This window comes from Branchiostoma floridae, chromosome 12, assembly GCF_000003815.2.
Source record: "Branchiostoma floridae strain S238N-H82 chromosome 12, Bfl_VNyyK, whole genome shotgun sequence".
Lineage (NCBI taxonomy): Eukaryota > Metazoa > Chordata > Leptocardii > Amphioxiformes > Branchiostomatidae > Branchiostoma > Branchiostoma floridae.
In genome coordinates, this window is record NC_049990.1 from 19,303,254 (window position 1) to 19,328,283 (window position 25,030).

General features: G+C 40.2%; 1 protein-coding gene across 1 annotated transcript; it reads left to right on the top strand.

Moving 5' to 3' along the window:
- The first annotated feature begins 1,678 nt into the window (after nt 1–1,678).
- On the top strand, nt 1,679–25,030 carry LOC118427139 (fibrillin-1-like). Its single transcript, XM_035836777.1, has 31 exons — nt 1,679–1,765; nt 2,204–2,477; nt 3,759–3,849; nt 4,396–4,613; nt 5,491–5,634; nt 6,484–6,601; nt 7,076–7,232; nt 7,771–7,890; nt 8,450–8,584; nt 9,050–9,187; nt 9,793–9,885; nt 10,386–10,673; nt 11,283–11,405; nt 12,463–12,585; nt 13,120–13,257; nt 13,654–13,797; nt 14,058–14,192; nt 14,632–14,877; nt 15,788–15,907; nt 16,414–16,548; nt 16,737–16,835; nt 17,827–17,946; nt 18,179–18,310; nt 18,950–19,072; nt 19,552–19,695; nt 19,925–20,068; nt 21,055–21,297; nt 21,807–21,929; nt 23,073–23,315; nt 23,813–23,990; nt 24,452–25,030. The coding sequence occupies exons 1-31, from the start codon at nt 1,708–1,710 to the stop codon at nt 24,936–24,938; spliced, it is 5,034 nt and encodes a 1,677-aa protein (XP_035692670.1). The 5' UTR covers nt 1,679–1,707; the 3' UTR covers nt 24,939–25,030.

A 25,030-nucleotide genomic window follows, 5' to 3' on the forward strand; every position in this document is an offset into this window, starting at 1 on the left:
CAATGTTAATTTATACCATCTACTAATTCGTGATCCTTATCGACACTGCTCTTTATGTCATACTTAATGGATATCTATGTTTACTTTGAACAGTTTTAACTTTGTTTGTAGGCGGGTTTATTCTTTGTGGTGGTGCGTTGTAATCAGTCTCCTTTGGTCAAAGATTTATCCACATGTACAATATCCCAAATCTGGTAGATCGACTTTGTACTTTTGTGGCTAATAGCAGGTCAGTTACTTATTTTAATAAGTAACTGACCTGCTATTAGCCACAAAAGTTAAAACAGGGGAAGTCTTTATTTCTGGAACAATATCTGTCAAAAACTTCAACATTTCAAAACAAGAGATGATCAAAATTTCTTAATAAGACAGTGGATTTGTAATCTATAAGGAATACATGTACACGCGAGTAACCCAAACAAAGGTAAACTTGAAATGGACACGTAACAGATTAAAATTCAAGCGTGTTTAAACAGCAGTAAGTAAGAATAGATCACTAGTCAAATCGTCACAGAAAATCTTCAGAGTTCAGAATTTTTCGCCTGCAGTATACGTCTGAAACAACAGTCTCACTCTCTTGTGCAAAATAAAGTCACTATTTCAAGTTCAAGTGGAATGTTACCAAGACTCTTAACACGTAGTTAGCTATATAGGTCGCACGACTTGTTTACGTAAACCTACGCGTTGGTCTGCTTTGCATATTCGTGTATAGGGTCGAAAATCTAATTATAAGTGCTTTTGACAAAGAAATCTACATAATTTCTCTCATAATAGTCTTTTTGTGGGACAATATACTCTAAAATGGTGGCTTAGCTCACAATTCGTCCAAAATTTAGAGCGCGACAACGACGTATTTTTCTCGTCGATCGTTTCCTTCTTAGTATCGGGTTACCCTCCTCGAAGTCATTTGCATAACGCACACAAAAGACCGGATCAGGTACAAAGGGTACAGGACATTGACCTTGTAACAGAGAACTGTTTACGAAATATAGGTCGATCTTTTTACATTAAAAATTTAAGAGATTGTCTGTGTTGAAGACAATGGCTGTCATGATTTGAAGACTCTACCAGGCGACGTCTAGTCGTGATAGTTTTACGTTCTTTGTACTCATTTTTTTTCTCAATAGGAAACGAGCGGACGTTGACCTTATAAGGTAGTATTTGCATAATCCCCGGTTTTCCCAGAAAAAGACTATAGGTCTACAACACCGCCGGTAAGATATACTGCTGTGTGTACTGTTTACGGTATACTGGGTACAGTACAACCTTACTGCGTCACAAATGTCTGGTTTAACTTATGGTAAGCTATTTCTAGGCAGATATGTGCCTTGTTTTTAATCTCCAAGCAGATCCTACGGTACCATAAGATAGTATCAAAGCTGACCAAGGCGTATAGCCGGCCAAAGGGAGTCAAACGGGCGCCGTACACACTCCTAGACCGGCTTCACTCCTCTGCCAGCTTTTGATACTATATTTCATAATGCTACGTAGGTTCTGCTTGGAGATTATACCTTGTTTTCTGAACACTAACATGTGTTAACAAGAAGTACAGCAGTACCATTTAGTGGCGAAATGCCGTGTTGTATTGTATTGTAAAACATGCACTGTTGGGATCACTGTCTTTGTTTCTTGCTTGCTTGGTTAACGACATGCTTCCTTATCTTTTTCAAACGTTGTCTTACAGATTAATGCGCCCACAGCGACAAGATGAGACCTAAAGGTACACTCGTGTACTCCGTGCTGGTACTATTGATACTAGTGCCAGGTAAGTGATTTATGTGAACAACTGCTCAACGTGAATTTAGTACAACACAACACAATACAAGCTTTATTGTCACGTATCTTAGCATTATGAGAGCTGTCGGATCTAAATATATAGTCAAATCTACTTCTGGTATTGGGTATCTTGAAATTTGTGTACGTATATAGTACTGTATTTAGTAGACAGCATTTTTCTCGCCGGTGTAAAGAGAAATACAATATTCTACAATAGTCTACTACTCCTTTCAAGATCTTCCAAGGCTACTAAATTACTACAGTTCAGCTAATGATCTGCGAGACTACGTTCTGTCTAGTACTACAGTTTCAAGGGAGAAGTGTAAATTGGGCATGAGCACCGAAAAGTACACATTTGCGAACTTTTTGCCATTGTCTTTGCTTCCTTGTCAGTATTTTCCACTGATCGTAGTCCAATATGTTACAGTATTCTGTGAGGAGAGCGAGGAACATGTCGGTGACGACAGTTCGGATGGGCATGATGACAGTGGCGAAAGTTCGGATGAACATGACAGCGGCGAGAGCAGTTCAGAAGAAAACCGCTTGGGGGCGTTGGTGATATGGGCGGAGCAAAAGATCGGCCAGGGCGGCCCGTGGTTCTATGGACCTACCATCATCTCCTCGTCCCTACGGTCGCTACCAGCAGGGTCGGATGGTGCAAACACGGACCCCGACGAACTTCTGACGCTCACTCCGCCAAGGTGAGGAACAGACTCTTGTTGAACTCATCACAAATGTTACAAATCCTTGTGTTACAATGTTAACTATACCTATCAAAATAGGATACTACCTGACATATTTATAAAAGTAATACTACAAAGGCAACATTTTTTGAAAAAAATGCAGAATGTGGCCGAAGGGAAAATGCAGCAAAAATCGCAAGAAAAGAAGCATCAAGAAAGGCAACATTTTCGCGAAAATGCAGCAAAAAAAAAAAAAGTATCTTACCACGGATTCGATCCCGGAGCGTTGGTATACAACGCGTGAATAATACCACTGTGCCAGTGCTACAATATGTTACAGGGGCACGTTTTAACAGGTATAGAAATGTATTGCGTGGCTTGAACACGTCCGTTCACCGTTGAATTTGCAAGATTCCAAGGTCCAATTTTCTTAAGATAATGTTTTTGTGTGAAAATTTATCAATCTCGTTCATTCCATGGCGGGCAACTTCTTCCTTGAGCGCCTGTTTTGTCGTCTCAGCTGCTATAGTATTATCAAACTGGCCGAATGCCATTTTGTGTTCTGTGCTTTGATTGGTTCACCTCTGCGTACAGTACACCCGAGACAGTCCGTGACTTTATTCCAATCAAAAAGCTGGAAACGCGGAGTATATGTTTACAGCTTCCATTTTTTCTGAGTTCTAATTGGCTATTATGAAACTCGATGCCGATTGTGTTCTGTCCCTTGATAGGTTCACCTCTGACGTAAAACCGAGAAAGTGAGACTTCAAGCCAATCGAAAAGCTTGAAACGTGGAGTACATGTTTACAGCTTCCATTCTTTCTGATTTCCGGGTGGAATATGCAAATATCTGAGGAAAAACTAAATGTGTGGCTTCGCCCACATAAATATTAGTAGGTAACGCTAGTTCACCTTTATCCGAAGGGTAACCTACAATAACAACGTATCTAGGCATATTGGGTGGTGGTTTCAAACTGTATGGAATTTTTTTGAAAATGATGCATATTGAAACGAAGGTCCGTTGACTCCAATCCCAAACCACCTACCATAAAGGTAACACTTCAGTACGTGACTTTAGTTAACCTTTATCCGTGGGGTAACCTATTATCGTTATTTCTATTTTAAACAACGGATATTTAGGGATATTAAGTGGATGGACAGTGGTTTCAAAGTGCAATATTTTGAAGATATTGCTGTGTTTTAAAACAAGGTATATAGGTTACCTTATGGATAAAGATTAACTGACGTAATCAACAGTGGATATAAAATAATGGAAATGTCTGATTTTGTTTTATCTAGGTCCATTCGTGTAGTGACAGGGAACCACAACCAGAGTGTGGTGTTGTGGAGTGAAGTGGCACAGAATATCGCCAAGACGACCATGGAGGAGGTATGTGCGTTATGTGTGACAAAGCCTGACACTGTAACGAGCTCGAGTACACTTGAGTTAACAGCATGCAACTTCAGCTTGGCTTTTCAATGTTTATTTTTTTCTAGGAGTCAGATTGATCTATAAGACTAGATTTCAAATCTCCGCTCAAACGATACACCCAGAAGTAAACAGAACACTTGCGATCCTAACGTTCTGTTCATGTCAACCAAGTGATTTCATAACAATAACTAATTGCCACAACAGAATTATGCAAACTTTGTTATGGTTACATTTTTAGGGATCAATATCTACAACAGCAACAATATAGCAATGTTTTTTTAACATTTTGCTGTTGCAGTTATTTGTTCGTTTAGAAGCGCAACCATACAAAAGTTTTCAAATACAAGAGAATTGTTTACCTGGATGTCTAACATTGATAAACGCATAAAGTTTGTATCATTTTGTTTTGTCAATTAGTCATTATGGCTAAAAATTAAACGAAAGGCTTTTAGTTTAATATCTAACAAATAAACGAAAGACTTCTAACATCAACCCTTTTTCCAGACGGGTCGCCTTACGTCCCCTACCCGGGTGTTTGTAACGGGCACGTCCGGCCGTGTAGGCGGGCTGGCGGTGGACTGGCTGTCCGGGAACATCTACTGGTGTGACGCCTCCTACAACAGCATCCTGGCGGCCACGTCTGACGGCACCAGGCGGAGGGTACTGGTACAAACAGGCGCGTACAGCTCTCCGTCTGGACTAGCCCTACATCCAGAGAAAGGGTAGGAGACGACTTTTAAGTGTGTCTACTATAAGGGATCGGGAGAAAGGCGTCATGAACATATACAGCTTTGCTAGCTAACGTTTTCAAATCGGGACCCGGCCGGGCTGTTGTGGAAACAGAAAATAGAAAATGTAACGTTAGTGCTGAAAAATATGTTTTACGCAAATAATGCCCAAGACTATTAGCTACACGTCTTATGTACTTTGGTGTCTTTTATATCATCTTTACTGGGGGTTCCCGAAAGCTGCCCGGCCGTGCCCCGGTTCGGAAATGTGACCTTAGGCGTTTTCTATCGATCGTAAATGTATACTTGCAAGGAGCTTTTATCAGATAAAATTATAATAAAGCTCCTTGATATTTGTAAGAAAATATTTACAAACGCATGATTTTTCCAAAGTGTATTTACATGAAATAAAATTATTGATGATGATTTGCAAAGGAAATCTATAAGAGAAAAACACAGTAGAGTATAGAGAGTAGACGGGCATGGGACGGGGGCAACAAAAGAAGAAAGTCTGAAAAGCGTAGAGGTTAACTGAAATATACTAGTAAATAGAGCGCTAGGAAATAACATGAATTTCCCCAAACTATAGACTTTCATTTTATTCCAAATGGTCCTATTGATTAGCTAAGGCGTTATAGCGGCCCGCCCAACATCCAGCAAGTCCCCGAGCCTATGCCGGGAAAGGGCCATGTGCATTTACAGACCCGGCCAGCGGAGTTTACGTTACACGGACTATGTATACAACTTGATAAGATTGTGTCGGAACTGCATTAGAAACGAAATTTGCATGTCAAACTGCAAAACAGTGCTGAATTAATTCAAACTGGTAGATGCATTTTTTTCCTTTATTCTTATCAACTCCTGTTTCCAGACTGATGTTCTGGGCCTCCCAAGGCTACCCGGGTATCGGCGGGAAGATCGAGCGGGCCACCATGACAGGACAGGGCCGGGTAGCTCTGGCACACCGCGGGCTGGTGGACCCACGGGGACTGGCACTGGACTACGCAGACGACAGGTCAGGCAATGCAAACACTTAGGACACCTTTCCACTAGGACGGCGATCTTAAGAATGCGCTACAATTCAAGTAAACGCCGGCCGAATTTTTAGATCGGCTGGTGCTCGCCGAATTTAAGAATCTCCCGAACGTTGTCCGTATTTTTCGCTGAATTCTGTCCCGTTATGAATTTAAATGGGCTTGGTGTTTCATTCCGTAAAGTTTAAGTCTTTTTTTTGGGGCACAGCTGACATTACACGGAGGTTTAAATCCCAACGGTAAAGCTACTAAAAATCGCCCGAAGCCCTAGGACGTCGGCCGTGCTTTGGTCGAAAATGCTCATTTGGAGCTCGCCGACACGTCGACCGGGCTCAGTTCTTGATTTCTAAGGGGGGCTTGACCTTGGTGTCTCTGCGTTCTAACGTTTAAAATAATGCTCAACGAAATTTATAGAAAAAATAACGAATCCTTTTACTCTTTGTGTGTGTTTTTTTTCTTCAATTAACGTTACACCTTTACATTTTGTATGACATTCCATGTATGAAATCGAAAGTTACGCTCATATGTTTTACATCACAGTGAGAGCTCAGCGCAAACGCCATCTAGTGGAAAGGGGGTCTAAATAATACAATGTTGCACAAAGGTGACTCAAGAGGACAAAGTTGAAGACGCATTCAAATGTACCAAAACATCATTTGACCATTTGAATATACTTAAAACATTTTAGATAATTCATAGGTAGCTGTGGTTAGCCTGGAAGAAAGTCTAAGTCCATTTGGCTTTGGTACAAATGTAAGTTGTGCAAAACATTAGATAATAGAAAAGGGAGAGTAAAACGCCGTTTAGATTATAACCCATGTATCTTGCAGACTGTACTGGGCAGACGTCATTACAGGGAAGATAGAGTCAGTCACCCTGGAGGGTGGAGACAGGACACTACTACTATCTGCACCAGGAACTAGCATCAAGGGACTCGCCATGTACCAGGTAACGTGTCATCTACATCTTGTGTGTTGTTGATTGTTTTTTGTCCAGAAATCGATATTGTACAAATAACGTTAACACTAAATGGTCGAGGACTCGAGATCATTCTGTGCTAAAAAGTGAGCCAATTGTACTAAATTACGTAAATGATGAGAGCTATATTTGTATCTAGCTACATTTTCAGTTTCTAGTAGTGAAAAATACAAATTAGATCAACTTGCGAATGGGTTGATTGGTAGTTTGTGGAAAGAGCTGTACAGTCCATTGAGTGCAACCACACACAGAAAAAGTCAGACTGTTTCCACCCCCCACCCCCCTCATTAGGTTGGACCACAATTTCTTCCATCCATAATGGACCGTATTTTCCATCAACCCACTTGTGAATTAATTGAAAGCATTGATCTACTCGTAGCAGAAACAATTATAGTAATTTCTTGCCTTCCAATGGTTTACAAAGTTCTGTCAACTTTATTTCAGGATTACCTGTACTACACAGACTGGGTGGGCCGTAAGGTCCACTGTGTGGGGAAGTCTAATGGAAGAGAAGTGTTTGCTGTAACTGCAAAGACAAGTGCAAGGCCTGTCGGGATTACGGTGTACAACAGCACCAATCAGATTGCACCTTCAAACAGAGGTATTATGGGATATCTCTGTTGACTAATCTTAGAGGACTTAAGCCCAAGAGGTCTACTGTTGTTTTTAAAAGTAGCAGATAGTATACAATGTGCTTTGTGGGGACTTAGTTTAACAGTAAGAGAGTGTATATCACTAAATACAATTATACCTTTACTGATACCTTTGCAAAAATACTATCTATTACTGTAACTCTTTATTTTGTTGATGATAACTTAATTTCAGCAACTTTTGCCATCACTATCTAAGTAACTGCTAGACTTTCATCATCACAAATATTGATACCATTTTGTATTTATTCCCACTTGTAAAATTCTATGTCATGAACCTTCCTTTGCCACCAAACTCAAAGATTTTACTGTAATATCAAATACATTTAAAGTTTACATAACGTTAAATCGTATGCAAACATCGTTTCATATGGTTGGTATAGGTCCTTGGTTAACAACTTCTCTGTACATTGCCAGGCATTTCTACCTAGGTACTGCATAATGATTTAGTGACCATCATTAAGAATGCTGTTTTTTCTGTTCCCATAGTGTCCTGTATCCATGGTAACCACAGTTGCGCCCATCTGTGCCTGACGACATCTGCTGGTTACGAGTGTGCCTGTGCTGACGGTTATGAACTTAAGCAGGACAACCACACCTGTAGGCCAGGTGAGACAAATAACAATGGTCGTATTGTTTGGTATGATAAGTTTTATCAAAGCATTTAACATTACGGCATAATTAGCTTTGATACTTATTGGTGATTGGATGCTGCCTAGCCTTCCATTGGACAACTGGTGCTAGCCTTGGTGCTGATTGGCCAAGTGGACATCTCTTCTGTGATATTATTCTGAAATGCCAAAGTATGAAAATTTCATAACTTAAAGTTTTTTTCAATTTTTTTATGTTGAGTACCTACTTTATTTGAGTTCCTGATTTAACCAAACTTTACAGCATATTCCATTGCATGCTGTTTTCCATCAAACTTGTATACAAGTCCACCACAACATGCTTATAACATTGCACATCAACATGAACACATCAAAATGGTGACCTCCTTCCCAGCATACACCACTCCGATGGGGAAAAAAGGCAGCACCCATGGACGCAAGCAAAAATAGTACAGTTTTTGCCATCGCAAACCTGTAAATGCATTCTTCAAACAAATGATTTTTTGTTACTTGTTGTCTCTATAAACTAATTGTCCTTATCTTGTATCACTGTCCAGTGGAGAAGCCAGGAGACTGCCCTGACCAGAGGACCCTGTGGCCAGTATGTAGTGACCAGTGCCAGACAGACGGACACTGTTCACATGACCGCAAGTGTTGCTTTAATGGCTGTGGTCATACCTGTGCAGAACCAGGTGAGAAAAAAAAATGATAAATAAAGCAACAGATGTATAACTTTAAACACTCATTTCATGAAAACTTTGGTATGTCCAAATTTTCTTGTTGAAACCACAGTTCAACTTTGATCAAGAACACTTATTTTTGTTTACAAAAAAAAAATATACTTAGAACAAGTAAAACAGGTGTGGCAAAAAAAAGTATTTCCATGGCGACAAAATTTTCCTTTTCCATATCCCTGGAAAGCAAATAATATGGTTAAAAATTATGAATTATGAATTCCATCAATTTTTCTTCCATACTTCCTCAAAAGAGAATTCATTTCCTACAAAACTTGCCTTTCTACATGTATGACTGCTTGGAGATCTTAAGGTCCACTGAGCTCGAGTTTGAACAGAAACCTTGGAAATTCTGGGCAATTGATTCGGAAAAATACACTAGTGGGCTAGCCCCTGAGGTATTACCAATTTTATCATTCACAGACATTAACCCCTGCGGTAGTGACCACAACCCCTGTGTGTCGGAGGCTCGGTGTGAGGACCACTCCTGGCTGGGGGCGGTGTGCATCTGTCCCGAGAGACAGGAGGGGGACGGGAGGACCCAGGGGACAGGCTGCCAAGGTAAAAGATGAGCCATTGACCTCCAAGTAGATACTGGGAAGGAAACTTGTAATGTTTAACATCATGATTGTGAAGGGCCTTCTGTCAGAAGAAAATGAGTGGTCAGAAAACACTAAAAAGCATTTAATGTTACAGCATATTTAGCTTTGATACTGATTAGTGATTGGATCCCATGAAGCTTTCCGTTGGCCTATCGGTGCTAGCCTTGGTGCTGGTTAGTTAACTGGATATTAATTGTATGATATTTCTGAAAACACTATATATGTGTGATTACCTAGTAAGTATTTGTTTACCTTTGGTTATGAATTTGAAAGTTTTTCTTAAATATACATGTGTTTTAATCAAATTGTGTTTAGGAATACTAAAAGGAAGCATTGCTTGACCACATAAAAGACTTCAAAATGAATTTTATTTTTCTTATTTCCTGCTTTCTATAATATTGAAATTGTAGCCTTAATGCATTTTAGGGAAAGGGATAAAACGATCCTGTAGATTTTTTTATAAATGATCTAAATCTGAATATGAATATCCAATCTATAATTGAGTGCTTGCACACTGAACTTTGTTTTGAAATACAAGAAGTACTCAGTGTAACAATTCCCCAGAACCCCGCTGTCCTGCCCTGACATCTTGCACCAAGTTCTGTCCACTCGGCTTCCGGCTGGATGATGAAAGGTGTCCCATTTGTGAATGCAGGGGTGAGTATAATATTATGATGTACAATATTATGTTGCTATGTTTCTTGATGAAATAAAAAATTAACTTATAAGGAAAAGTCTTTTGTGTCTCATATGTGGACTGAGGCTCTCTTTTATTGTGTATGCTTGTTGTGAAAATTTTACAAGTGTTGTTTATTTCCAAGTGTGTGTGGAGAAACTGTCTTTATTCCACGCCCTGTCAAATAGTGGATGATAGATTATATGCATGGATCCAAAGCATGTAATGAATAAGAATGTAGATAGTTACTTAATATACAATCATGTACTTACTGACATACAATAATATACTCAATATACAATAATTATGCTTGGTTACACAGTGACACAGTTTGCATACTGTAATGTAGAAACGTTTGTGGTGGTAAGTTTTATGTTTGCGGTTTTCACAAGTCTGCTTCTTGGCGAACACGATGAAATATCCGCTAACTTAAATGCATTTACATGTACAATACACCTGCGTTTTGTTTCCATGGTTACAGGAAGTGACAAGCCAGGCCAGTGCCCTGCGCCAGATGATGATGATGATGATGACACAGGACCATGTTGGTGCCACTGCACCTCCGACCACCATTGCCATGGTAACCAGAAGTGCTGCAGTGTGGGCTGCAGTCTGCAGTGTGTGGACCCTGTGACAGACAGTGACAGCAGTGAGGATGTCTGCTCATCGGATGATTCGTGCGTTGTCATGGCAACCTGTGGTGATGCTGGCTGTCAGTGTGAGCCTGGTTACCGTGGTGACGGGAGACGGGATGGTAGTGGATGTACAGGTAGCCTTGGAATTGAATTCTCTAAGATTTCTTAGATACATGTATGCTGGATAATTGCCTTCAAGTTGATACTTATAGCTACTGGCCTCTTTAGATAATGCCTGCATGTCCCTTTTCCATAATGCTTGCTAATTGATAGGCAGCTAATTCTATTTCCTTTTTATTTGTAGTAAAAGACTTCTTTTTTCACTTAGTTCTCAGTGAGTGTACTATAATTTGGCTAGTTTATTACCCTGCTTGATTTGAGCATAATATGTAAGGAGCTCTTCTAAAATTCAGCATAAAACATTTCAGGGCCCTCAAGTAGAACTTCTTCTAAGATGTTCTACAAGAAAAAAGTTAAAATATTTTTGCAAATTTTATAGAAACGGGAGATAAAATTCCGCTCCTCAATTAAGTAACTTGTGAAAATTAAAAGTGTGTCAATTCAAAGGCATGAAATTGTCACCTTAAATTAACTAGACCGAGTATAGAAAATTCCCAAAAATTGTCAATAGATTTATGATTCTTGAAGTAATGTTCTTTAGGTAGAGGAATAAAAAGCTGTTGCAACAATGAATAGATTTTTTATTTTAATTCAATAATCAGCTTTTATTTTATCTTTCACAGACATCAATGAGTGTACTGAAGATGCTACACTATGTGATGACAATGCCATCTGTACCAACACCAATGGGTCGTACCAATGCACCTGTAGGGAGGGCTTTGCAGGCAACGGAGTCACCTGCTCAGGTGAACAATCATCATTATCTATTACAGAATGTTAGAAACACACCTGCGACTAGCATTGGGTTGCCACACAAAGAATGCCACCTAGCTTAAAGCAGTTGCACTGCAGGCACTGTTTAACTTGATGTTTGGCTCAGTCAAAGTTGATGATTGCATTTCATTTTATACTCTCCAAGAAGGCCTTTAGCTATGGCTGCATGTTTCAATGTGTTTTATGCATTTTTGTCAGGCTTTCTATATTTCTATAAGTTTTCTTTATGGCTGGTAGACAAGAATAAAGTGATACAAAATAGAAATGACCCAAAACACATAACATAACAGCCAACATCTGCTTGGAGAGTAGTATGTTATGTCATGTATCAGCTTAAACAGTGAAGACATATCAAGTAATATCATTTTCAAAGGGAGACTACTACTTGTATATGGATATTTCATTAGCTCACTGTAATTATTTCTAACAACTTGACATTGTATTCATCACCTGGAACAAGTGGCGATAATTGATTGCAGAGTTAAAGGGACATAATGTAGAAATATGGCGCCAAAATTTCAAATGTTCTGAACTTGAAAATCTCCATTCAGATTGACATTTGCAACTTATTTCCAACTCATCTGTGTCATTTTATCACATTTCTAGCTCTAATTAACAACGCCAAAGTAAGCCACTGCCAAATTTACTTACTTCCGGGTAGCCTACCGGAAGTAAGCCGGCTGTAGATTTCCGAATCGACCGTTTCGGTCGCAGATCCTCGGAGCTTCGCGGGGACTTTCAACAAACTTCAGTAACGATTCAAGCGAACCACCGAACACGTTCTAAAGCGCACTTTGGTTCGTCGGAGAGTTGGATAAAATGGCGGACAACTCAAGCGGCGGAGGGAAGTGCGCATATTTCGAGACGTTCTCGCGGCACAACAAAGTCGTATCAATACGTTGTAAATATTACTGTGCAGTGTAATAAGGTAGACTCAACTCATAATGTAGAGAAATGGCCGAAAACAGTGACTTTCTTTTTTACATGATGTCCCTTTAACATGCCAGAAATATTTTTTTTGTGTTCCAGATGTTGATGAGTGTTGGTATGGGTCATCAGACTGCCATGACCACGCCCACTGTCACAACCAGCCTGGGTCCTACTTCTGCACCTGTGCAGCTGGGTACGAGGGAGATGGCAGGACTTGTGAAGGTGGGAGTAACTAACTGCTGAGTTTTATTTGTTTGTTTTTGTTTGTTTGTTTGTTTGAACCTTTGAAGCTGAAACTGGCCTGAAGGCTGCTTTTCATTGAGGTAATGAGGTAAGACGTGAGGGCCAAACACAATACAAATGCCTTGTACCACTTGAACTAACTGGTATCTAATTTGCCAGATGCTACAGTCATACAAGACTCTAATTGGAAAGAAATTCTAATAGATTTCAGCAACAGCACAGCAGAGGGCAGTAAGTGGGTCAAGAGCCGACAGTAAGAGATGCAGTGTGTCTGTAGCAATTCAGTACTGTCAAGACAGCTACTAACAGTAGGATATCAGTAGAAGTACCTTCAGTAACATTACAGGTGTGACGATAAAGCCGATTTACTGAAATGTTCCCAAATAGGACTGTCACTTTGCTAATTGCTGACAGTGTCATCTAAGTACTGATGGTTAAATGCAAAGGGTTTCCAGGATTGCTGAGTAAAACATTTAGTGTTTTTTGTCAAACTTTGTAACATCCTTTTTATAGATACTGATGGTTGTCTGGAGGGTATATGTGAGCTGGAGGCTGTCTGCACAGATGTGCCTGCCCCAGGGGTGGGGGCTGTGTGCACCTGCCCCCCAGGGATGGACGGAGACGGCAGGCAGGATGGAACAGGTTGTTCTGGTGGGTGATGATTCATCCATTGAAGGATACATATCCAGGCAATGTGTGACTTTACAAAACTGAAAGGTGTAAACAGACAGTATCCACAGCACCTACAAATGATGGTCCATTAGGATAGATCGATTGTAATGCTTAAAATAATCCACATTTACTTCTAAATATCTGTAGGAGGATCAAAACATGTAAAATAACAAAGGTGATGTCCAATTCAGCACTAAGGACAGATGCCTTCTAAAACACTTTATTCTTTAAATGATAACTTTTTATACTTTTCTTTCATAAATATCTGCCAGGATGACCTTACAATTCCCTTCAGATGAAAAAAGTAAAAGATTATGTATAATTCTAGACTATTTTCTATTGACTTTAATTTTTTTTGCTAACATTGTATTGCAGAGGAAGATGGCTGTGGTATGGAGAGGAGCCCCTGTGTGGATGACGCCTGGTGTGAGGATGTGCCTGCCCCAGGGGTGGGGGCTGTGTGCCACTGTCCCCCTGGGGCAGAGGGGGATGGGAGAAGGGAGGGGTCCGGTTGCTCAGGTAGGGTAATGCTATCCTTATGTCTACATCGTGAAATGTATACATTGCATAGCAAAGACTTAAAGATTTCTTTGGTTACTCTTTTAATTTGGTTATAATACATGGTCAGGTTCTCTGGAATTTCGTAGAAAATATATGTTTGTATGACCTTTTTATATGAGCTCTATGAATAGTCAGCATGCACAGATTGCTTTCTTCTCAAAGTTTTCTTCACAATTCAAATGTCCACATGATTGTGTTTGTTGTCATTATTCTTCTAGACATCAGCACCTGCAGCTCTGTACACAACCCCTGTGTGTCCAATGCCACCTGTAATGACCAGGTGAGCCCACCTGTGTGCACCTGTCCACCTGGCTGGCAGGGAGATGGTAGGAGAGACGGATTCGGTTGTGAAGGTAAGGGCTTACTACAAAAGTCAATTTGGTTTGTTTCTTTGCACTGTACACCTGGTAAACTTTCTAAACCCAATAAACGCACATACGTTTCTGAAACGGTTACAGGAAAACAAAACTGTTGTGTGATATTTCTTTAAGTTTTCTTAACACTTCAGCTTGCTTGATTGAAAGGCTTACAGAAATAAAACCAAGTGGTTCTGCTCAGTGAATTAATGGTTGCCTAAGAGTGACTTTCTCAATCCTTTGCTGTATCTAATAACAGTCCTGACTTGTCCCTGTTAACCACTATATGTTGCAATACTTTTATGTGTAAATTTTGAAGTATTCTATGATGCCTCACCTATCAAGCATGCAGATACTTGTCAGATACTTATAACACAGTCAGTAATATTATTGTTGAACTGTCCTCCAAGTGAGTTTTTATATCTTTTCTTGACAGACGAGGATGAGTGTGCAGATGACACCTCCATGTGTGAGCAGACCTGCACGAACACACCTGGCAGCTTCAGCTGCGCATGTCAACAAGGTTTCCTACTGAACAATGACGGGCGGACATGCCAGGATGTGGACGAGTGCACCGTGGACAACGGGGGGTGTCAGCATCTCTGTGAGAATGATTACGGAAGTTTCTACTGTGAGTGCAGGGATGGTTTTCAACTGGCAAGTGACAGGAAATCATGCACAGGTATGGGAAAATTTACAGCCAGTCATTTAACTTCATATTCAGCACCAAGGAGAGATACTTTTTAACCTTTTCCCTTATGCCTAATCCCATAACTTTAGAGTTATGTGCCAAAAGGCTCCCTTAGCAGAACAAAGGTTAAGGAAATATGGTACTGGCCCACCTGACAAAAATTTTCAATCACAAAGTATTATCATGTTAATGTAAGAAGATTGTAATGTTTCAATTGATTTGTAATGTTGATATAAAAGAGTTGCACAAGACAACTATAACATTTGTAGGCAAATACATGTTGTTTCCCTTCACATGGTTTAGACTACTGCTATCTCCATTCTCACTAAAAAAAACATTCATATACAAATGTATAATATAGTTCAGGGTTGAACAAGTTTTCTAAAATCCACTTGTCCTATCGGGCAAGCACATAAAAAATGTACTTGCCCGAACCAATTTTTCACTTGCCCAAAATTCAAATGTCACTGTTACTAGTATATGCATTTTCACTTCCAGCAATGGAATTCTCTGTAGACAATTGCTTGATGTCATGACTGTAAAAAGTAACAAGTATATCAAAATTGCACGAAAATCAATGGAAAAATCTTACTTGCCCGATCGGACAAGTGGGGTAGGACATGCACTTGCCCGAACAGCACTTTCACTTGCCCTGGACAATAGGGCTAGTGGACTTGTTTATCCCTGTAGTTATCAGCCCCTCCAGTTCTGTCCTGCCACTTGCTACATAATGTAATCAAACACCACAGGGTGTCTGCTACTTTACCAGTAATGATGGTAACAGCCGTCTGCTACAGGTCATCGACCTTATTTGCATGAAGAAGAAGAAATGGAGCAAAAACAATATGTTTCCCTTTCCATGAAGGTAATGAAATGACTCAGGTTGCTTGTATTTCTGTAGATATAAATGAGTGCCAAGAGGACCACTCCTGTAGCCAGGTGTGTAACAACACAGCCGGGTCCTACTTCTGTTCCTGTTGGGAAGGGTTCATCCTGGATGAGGATGGCTGGACTTGTAGAGGTGAGTCACAACAACAGTTGATGGTGATGCAGATACATTTCTGTTGCTGAAGATACCACTGGTTACAAAAGCTGTACAGACTAACTGTACATGTCATATGCCATTATGATTTATCCTGTAGGCTTTGATTGAGTTGCATTTGCTTGTCACAGTGGTAACTCTTGTGAGGACTGTTGCATCTAAAATATCATATGTTGACATTTATTTGTGAACCATTTTTTTTAAGCAATACTTTGTCATTTTGTCTCAAGGACATTTTCATACTTAACTTTTAAATATTTTGAAAATAAAAATTTTGGGAATTTTGGATGAAAGAATGAAGCTCTACTTTTCAATAAAAAAAAAATTTCATTCAAAAATGAAATGAACATGAATGCTACTTTGATTGTTAGCAATAATGTTGTTTATTCAATTATTTATTTTACACAATGTGTGGTTTTGACTGTAATATAGAAAAAAACTTAACCCACGCCTACCAGACTACATACCTTTCTGTCCATTCCCAGCGGAGAACCCGTGTGCGGATGAAGCCGCAGCAGGCTGTGATGATATGAACGGTTGGTGCAGGACTGTGGAGGGACAGGCTGTGTCTGGCTGTAACACTGGGTTTATACTGACTCAGGATGGGAGAACTTGTCAAGGTATAGATATAACATAGATATAACATAGATATAACTCTATAAATAATGAGATGATGAGATGAACGGTTGGTGCAGGAGTGTAGAGGGACAGGCTGTGTGTGGATGTAACAGTGGGTTTATACTGACTCAGGATGGAAGAACTTGTCAAGGTATAGATATAACATAGATACAACTCTATAAATAATGAGATGATGAGATGAACGGTTGGTGCAGGAGTGTAGAGGGACAGGCTGTGTGTGGCTGTAACACTGGGTTTATACTGACTCAGGATGGGAGAACTTGTCAAGGTATAGATATAACATAGATATAACATAGATATAACATAGATATAACATAGATATAACTCTATAAATAATGAGATATATGATGAGATGAACGGTTGGTGCAGGAGTGTGGAGGGACAGGCTGTGTGTGGCTGTAACAGTGGGTTTATACTGACTCAGGATGGGAGAACATGTCAACGTATGGATATAAAGTTAAGTATAGATATGCATGTTATTGAGTGTTTATCTTAGTCCTTTTTGAAAGTAATTGCAGCACATTTTGCTCAGAACTCAGTGGTACTGTTTCAAATCATGGTATGCCACCGATCTTGTGCCCTTGGGATATAAGACACAACTTTCCTCACTCCGTCCAGATGTAAAAATTGGTACCTGACCTAGGCTGAGGCAGTAAAAGGTGATGGAAGGAGAGGGATTGGCTCTGCCTCCCACTACTGTGCCCTCCACTACAACCCACTGCCCCTAAGACCTCAAAAAGACTACTGGACTACCTTTACCATTTACCTAGTTCCTACTGTAAATGCATTTAAGTTCGCGGGGATTTGATTTCGCAGTAGCAGGAAAAGGGACTTTTCGCGGTGGTTTTAATTTTGTGGTAGCACCATGCACTGTAGTCTCTTACTACCATGAAAAAATATTTGCGGCGGTTTTAAATTCGCGGTAAAGTGGCTACCGCGAAAAACGCGAACATTAATCCACCGCAAACATTTCTGCAATTACAGTAATTCGTTATAGTGCCTGTGCTCTCCAGGGATGGACATAGAGAAAAGTATACAGTCAAACCTGTATTAGGGGCCACCTCTACAGAGGGGCCACCTGTCCATAGTGGCCACTTTTTGTCGGTCCCTTGGGTATTTTATCTACAAGTTGCCATCTCTATACAGAGGCCACCTGTCTATAGTGGCCACATTTCTCTGGTCCCTTGTATAATGACATTATTTCTTAACTTATACTTATTAATACATAATCTAATGCACTGTTTCTTAAATATATCCAGATGTTGATGAGTGTGCTGATGACAACCATTGCCATGGCAATGCCACCTGCATCAACTTCCCCGGCTCTTACACCTGTACCTGTGATGATGGTTACCAGGGCGATGGAAACACCTGCTCTGGTGGGTTAACAAAGCTGTTGTAACTGTCTTACAAATTTGCATGGCATTCAATCAAATTGATGACTACTAATGTTACATTGAATGAATGGAATGTAAACCAAAATGTTTCCTCAAATAACAGTAGACCTTTCTGGAACAATGATGAAATGTTTGTCTCCACATGAAATATAGATATGATATAAGTTGTCATAACTATGATTATCATTATAACTCTAGATATTGTATATTACAGATATTAATGAGTGCACAGAGGACCTGTACATCTGTGACCCCCTGAGATCAACCTGTGTGAACCTACCTGGATCATTCCGCTGTGACTGTCTGCCAGGGTTTGTGTTAGGAGATGGGGGTAATGTCTGTCAAGGTACTGATCAATTTTATGCTTTAAAGTTATAGATAATGCAATTGTCACTGATTCATTTCATAATATGTGGATAATAGACAATTCTATTGTAGTTGCTAATTTTGTTCAAATATCTTCATTATAAATTTGGCACTCTAGACAAATAAATGACTCTTTCTGTCACATGTAGCAAAGCACTATCAACTGTTCAGGTCAGGTACTAGGTATATGGTGACAAATAACCTGTCTTAGTTAATAATTTGACACTTTTCATAATAGATTAAATTACTCTTCATGACAAATTTAGCAAACATGGTCAAACTACAGTCAAACCTGTCTATAGTGGCCACTCAAGGGACCAGAGAAATGTGGCCACTATAGACAGGTGGCCTCTGTATAGAGGTGGCAACTTGTAGATAAAATACCCAAGGGACCGACAAAAAGTGGCCACTATGGACAGGTGGCCCCTCTGTAGAGGTGGCCCCTAATACAGGTTTGACTGTATTGAGGACAAGTACAGTACTGCAGAAAATAGCTAAATAAGTCAGTTTTTAAATTGTCAGAAGTGTTTGATTGACTCTATAAAAATGTCTGAAGTGCTTACTTGACTGATATTTGTCTTATGTAATTGATTTCTAAAATTTGACGCTTTCCTGACAGATATTGATGAGTGCATGTCAGACACCCACAACTGTGACCAGAATGCAGACTGTGAGGACACGGAGGGCAGTTATGTGTGTCGGTGTGCAGTAGGGTTCACTGGAGATGGTACAACTTGTACAGGTCAGTCAGAAGGGTCATAGTTCAAGTGACAGAGGGCCAAATGTCATTATAAATGGCCATAAGAAAAGCTTTACTTCCAGTCAAGTAAAAACATTGTAAAAGGCTGTTTGAAATGCTTTGAATAATCCCCAATTACTTCTATTTGTCTGTATAAGAAGCAAAACATAACATAGCTGAATTAAGTTCAGCACCAAGGACAGGTGCCTTCTGAAACACAGTATCTTCTTTAAAACAGTACTAGCCGGATAAAACGTTTCATAAGAACTGTAGACTAAGCATTTTGAAGTATGTAGAGATGAGTAGAGTCTAATATGCCAACAGCAAAGAGTATGGTACAAAACATGCTTTGTATGATTCATTACAATGCAGAATTTTTTACTGAAATGATCACACATGAGGGTAAGTATTCATAATAATCCATCTGTTTCTCATTGATGAAATAGAATACTAACGATCATAATAACTTTTCTTGCATGCAGACATTGATGGCTGCAGTGTTGACCACAACCCTTGTGTGCCAGAGGCCACCTGTGCAGACATACCTGCCCCAGGGGTGGGGGCTATATGCACCTGTCCCCTGGGGAGGGATGGGGATGGGTACGTGGATGGGGAAGGATGCAGAGGTACATTCTATTATTGCATTCTTGTCTTAGAATACAGGTCTTAAAAAATGATTGAGAGAAAACTAATTATTCTACTTAATATGTGACTAGGCTTACTAAATATTTTACTAGTCAGAAAAAAAATCATTTGTACTTTCCCTGCATTTTTATTAGTACTGACAGATTAATTCCGAGACTTGAGAATATTCTTCCTAAGGCTTATATATTATATTTTATTGTGACATTACAGTGGTGCCCCAGTGCAGTCCAGATGTCAGCCCCTGTGCTCCTGAAGCTCGGTGTACAGAGCCCCCCACCCCAGGGGGACAAGCTTCCTGTGCCTGCCCCACGGGGTGGGTAGGGGATGGGAGAGTGGATGGACAGGGATGCCAGGGTTTGTATATCTCTCAAATCTTCTTTTTACTGCTAAAATTACCAAATTTTCATATACTTTCAATTGCTGAATGCCAATGATAACACATGGCTGGATATATATCTCAAAGTAGTTACTCAAGCAACTGGATATGGTTTTGGAAACGGTCAGACGTTTCAACTGGAATCCACCAGTTTTCGTCCGTGACACTGAAGTGATCAACGTTTCCTATTGGACATCTGAAATTGTCTTCGTTCATAGTAAGAGTATTAAAGACCTGTTTCTTCCAGATCACTTCAGTCACAGTCACGGACGAAAACTGGTGGATTCCAGCTGAAACATCTGACCATTTCCAAAACCAAATCCAGTTGCTTGAGTAACTACTTTTTGGTGTATCTTATTACTTGGAAACCTACATCGACGTATCTCATACATTGCTCTGAGTTATGAGTTTAGTTTAAAAGAAATTGAAATCCTATTGTACCTTGTAGAACTCCTCATATTGAGTGGTCAGCATTCTCCTCTGGTTGGCTAAGGGGTGTTATACTTGGTCCCAGTCTGCTAAGAGCATACTGGCCTGTTTCTGTCAGAATGTCTTTTTAGGCGGGCCTTTACATTTTTTTCTGCAGCCATGTAGCTGAAACTATCCCCTTAAAAATCCCCTCCAATTTGCTATGAACTTAGCAGGCAAGCAGAACTTTTAAGACTGTACAGACAGTTGATCCGAAAAGTACTGTAAATGCATTTAAGTTCGCTAGGATTTAATTTCGCGGTAGCGGGAAAAATGACTTTTTGCGGTGGTTTTAATTTCGCGGTAACACCAGCGACTGCAGTCTAATACCTTTATATAAAAATGGTTGTGGTGGATTTAATTTTGCGGTGAAGTGGTCGCAGCGAAAACCGCGAACATTAATCCAATGCGAACATTTCTGCATTTACAGTATCTTACACAGGCTAAAAAGTCCTTCAAGCAAAGAAATGTGCTAAATTTTTGTTGTCTGTTTCAGACATCAATGAGTGCCTGTTTGACACACATGGCTGCTCTCACACCTGTGTAAACACACGGGGCAGCTACTCCTGTGCCTGTCCTGAGGGGTACCTGCTTGGGGAGGACAGACGGACATGTGTGAACGTTAACGAGTGTCAGGATGACAATGGAATGTGCGCACAGGTGTGCGTGGACACAGAGGGAAGCTACAGGTGTTCATGTCACCCTGGGTACAAGCTGGAGGATGAATTCATGTGCACAGGTGAGACAAATAATACAGTTGCAAATGTAGCGTTTTGTTAGCTTATATTTCAGATCTATATCTTAGAAACAATCTTTAGTATGCTTCATATAGACAGGGTCTAAAAGATAGAACAACTAACATAGGGCTCCTGTGACATAAGGCTAGTAGGTTGGCCCCATAGGTTTGGTCGACAGCCATCCTCTTGATGTTTTTGTTCCAGTTCAAGTTGACTTCTCTCAATCATTTATCTGTAGTTTATATTGGGTTACCTTTTTAAAAATCTCTTTCCCTGTTTGTTGAGTTCATTGCATGACTAAGATTTTAAGATTAAGAACAAGAATAGACTAAAGTAAACAATTTCATCTGACTTTTGTTTGGAATGCAGCTATCCATCTCTTTAATGCTTTATACGTTGTATGCATGGTAATGTCCTCTTAGAGAAGTACAGACAATAGTACAATCATTCTATATTGTATGTAATAGTCATGTTACAGTTCAGTAATATGATATTTGACTGCATCCCACAGATGTCAATGAGTGTGCTGAGGGCAGAGACAGTTGCCATGCCAACGCAGAGTGTGTAAACAATGAAGGGTCCCACGACTGCTACTGTCGGACTGGGTTTGAAGGGGATGGACGCACCTGCACTGGTATGGCAAAAAGCTACAGTATATAATATTGTGTGTTCGAAAATATTTTCTCTCAGAGAAAGTGACCATTTTCTCAGATGGTTGTTGTGTTTCAATTTAGTATTGTACTGATGTTATGAAAAGCTATTATCAATAATAATGATTTGTTTTCATTACTTGACTGTTCAACAATATGAAGTAATGGAGTAATTTTCAAATACAACATGCATGCAACCCAAACTAACTCTTCTGTGTGAAAACACAAGACAGCAGATCCATTGTGATAGGATGAGCGGACACCCTGTGTAATCTGAAGTAATGAATTATAACTGGCTCAATAATGATTCTTTCATGAATTTACAAGTTGACTCTTTTATCAATTTATCAATGGCAAAGTTCACCTCCATTGAAATCATTGTAATGCTGTACACAAAGTGAAAGGCCAGAACTGTTACAACCTTACCTACATTTCAGGTAAGAAGCCAACAGATTTTAACCTTTAGCACACTAAGCTAGTACCAATTCCCTATTGATTTTGGAGTTAGGCAGCAGGTAGGAGGTAGCCTGGAATCCAGTCGTATTGTGCTAATTGGTCGCTCCCCTGAGGTACGCTTCCTGCCAATACGACTGGCCTTCGTTACCATTCGAACGATCGGCATTTGAATATTCGCAGATTTCATCTGCGAAATTTCTGATTGGCTGAATTATGGATGGTAAAGCACTCGTTCGAACAGCCGTTCCATTATCATCAACATGGCCACCACTTCAGACGTTCATAATGCCTGAACTAACCAGCAAATTACCCGGAATTTCTTCACTAAAACGAGCAAACAAAAACCTTGGAGGCTTTTCTCAACGGAAAGGATATTTGAATAGCACTCTTGCCAACCGAGTATGGCAAGAGTTTGGTTTATCAGATCGTTCCAATAGTCTCGAAGAAGATGGGTCGTTGATGATAATGGAACGCCTGTTCGAACGAGTGCTTGAACCAGCCAAACAGAAATCTCGCATAAGATCTCTGCGAATATTCAAATGCTGATCGTTTGAATGGTAACGAAGGCCAGACATATTGGCAGGAAGCGTACCTTTGGGGAGCGACCAAAGCACAATACGGCTGGATTCCAGGCTAGGTAGAAGATTAAAGACTTTTCTTTTCTCCAACAGACCAGGATGAATGTGCAACAGCCGACTGTCAGCAGCTCTGCACCAACACACCTGGCAGCTTCATGTGTGGCTGTCAGGAGGGGTACCTCCTATTGGACGACAAGAGGTCATGTGACAACATTGACGAGTGCTCATTGGACGACCATGGAGGGTGCAGGCACATCTGTAGAGACACAGAAGGCAGCTACTACTGCGAGTGTGAGCCAGGATTTACTCTGGCACCAGATGGAAAATCTTGCTACAGTAAGGCATTTTTAGGGGCTTCTATTCTGAAAATAATGCTAGCTATTTAGGGATATAACGTTGACAGACAATGGCTAAGAAAACTGCAAATTGCATTTTGAAAATATTGCAATTTGAAACCACCTTCTATCGACTTGATATCAATCATATGTACTTTAAAACAGTAGATACAGTTTACTCCATGGATAAAGGTGAACTAGCACTACATGTATAAGAAAACACAAGTTAACAAATGTAAAGTAAAGACTCTAATATATACAGAATGATTGAAATATCAGTGGTTATGGATAGTGTTATTCATGGGTTCTTCAATGGTTCTGAAGAAATGTAACATTGGAAAACAATTTTCTGAGTTGACTAGATGACTTACTCCTGTCATAATATTTATATCACTTATCATTATAACAAATATCCTACACTCAATTTCTTATCAATATCTCACACAACAATGCTTAAACACATGACTTGATTTTCATCATTTGATGTCTGTAATACAGGAGACAATATCATAACAGCCAACCAGGGAGGAGATGGGGAGACTGCAGTTCCATCAGAGAACACAGGGGGCGCTCCTGTTCCCATGGCTGTGGGGCTGTCCATTGCTGCAATACTGCTGGTCCTCCTGGTCTTGGCTTTTGTCAAGTGTCGACCCAGGATCAACCAGTCTACAGCTGGGTAAGTAGGACCGCGCAAGCAATGGTTTAAATATAGAAAATGACTTTTGTATGGATTAGTTGGTACTTTGAGTAGTGGTGCATTATGAAGTTGACTATACATTGATGAAGGATCACTTAAGATAGACCAATACAGTCAATCACAATTAGATGCTAAACCAATGAGGTCATGGCAATTAGCGGATCAACCTATCAGAGAGTAGTTGACTAGAAGGTCTGCCAAATCTTTGGATTTATATGTTTTTATTTTGCATTACTATCTTTTGACAAAGGTGGGCAGGGTTACAAGATTAATCGTTTTAAATGAATTTCAATAACTTATCCTCTAAAGTCTATTTTCAATTTCCTCTCTCAGTTTCCTAGCATTACAACAAAAATGTTAATTTTATGCCCAAGAAAGGGCCATGGAATGAACTGGGACCAGTGCAGACATCTAATCTACAACTTATATTTCATTTACAGCCTACAGAAGACTCTGCCATCAGTGTTCTTCAAAAAGCCTCTGAAAGAACCGGACCACATCTACGACAACCCAAAGTTTCTTCCTGAAGAGACAGCCATCAACAAGAAGTCCATCAGTGAGAAACAGATCCACGTCATCCTGCCGCAACAGCCGGCCTTCCCACCCCCTCCACCTCCTCCTCTGATTGGTCAGAGCAGCAGGCGTACCAGTAGGAGGTCCCCAGCTGTATCACCTGCGCAGCCGCCTACAGCACCTGGCAGCCGCCGAGCCCCGCGGAAGGCGAGAGCAGAGAATCCATACGTCCTTGACCCAACGCGACACATCCAGCACAACCACCAGGCTGTTGACCCACCAGGTCAGGGGGCAGAGGTCAACGACTATGGCACCTTCCCAGGGCAAAGGCCAGAGGTCAACAATGATGACACCATCAGTGAGCACATCTATGAGACCCTTGATCACCATGATGTCCCTGTCTCAATGATTTAGATGTACCATTAAGAAAAGGGAGATGCAATTTGCATGATGCTAAATGGAGATTGGTACATAGATTTGATTGAACTAAGGCAATGTAAATTGCA

Excerpts from the sequence above, each read along its gene's own strand:
- LOC118427139 (XM_035836777.1), top strand. The coding sequence starts at position 1,708 with ATGAGACCTAAAGGTACACTCGTGTACTCCGTGCTGGTACTATTGATA. Across the intron at positions 6,602-7,075 it reads AGGGACTCGCCATGTACCAG|GATTACCTGTACTACACAGA; the intron begins GTAACGTGTCAT and ends ACTTTATTTCAG. Across the intron at positions 13,258-13,653 it reads GGATGGAACAGGTTGTTCTG|AGGAAGATGGCTGTGGTATG; the intron begins GTGGGTGATGAT and ends ATTGTATTGCAG.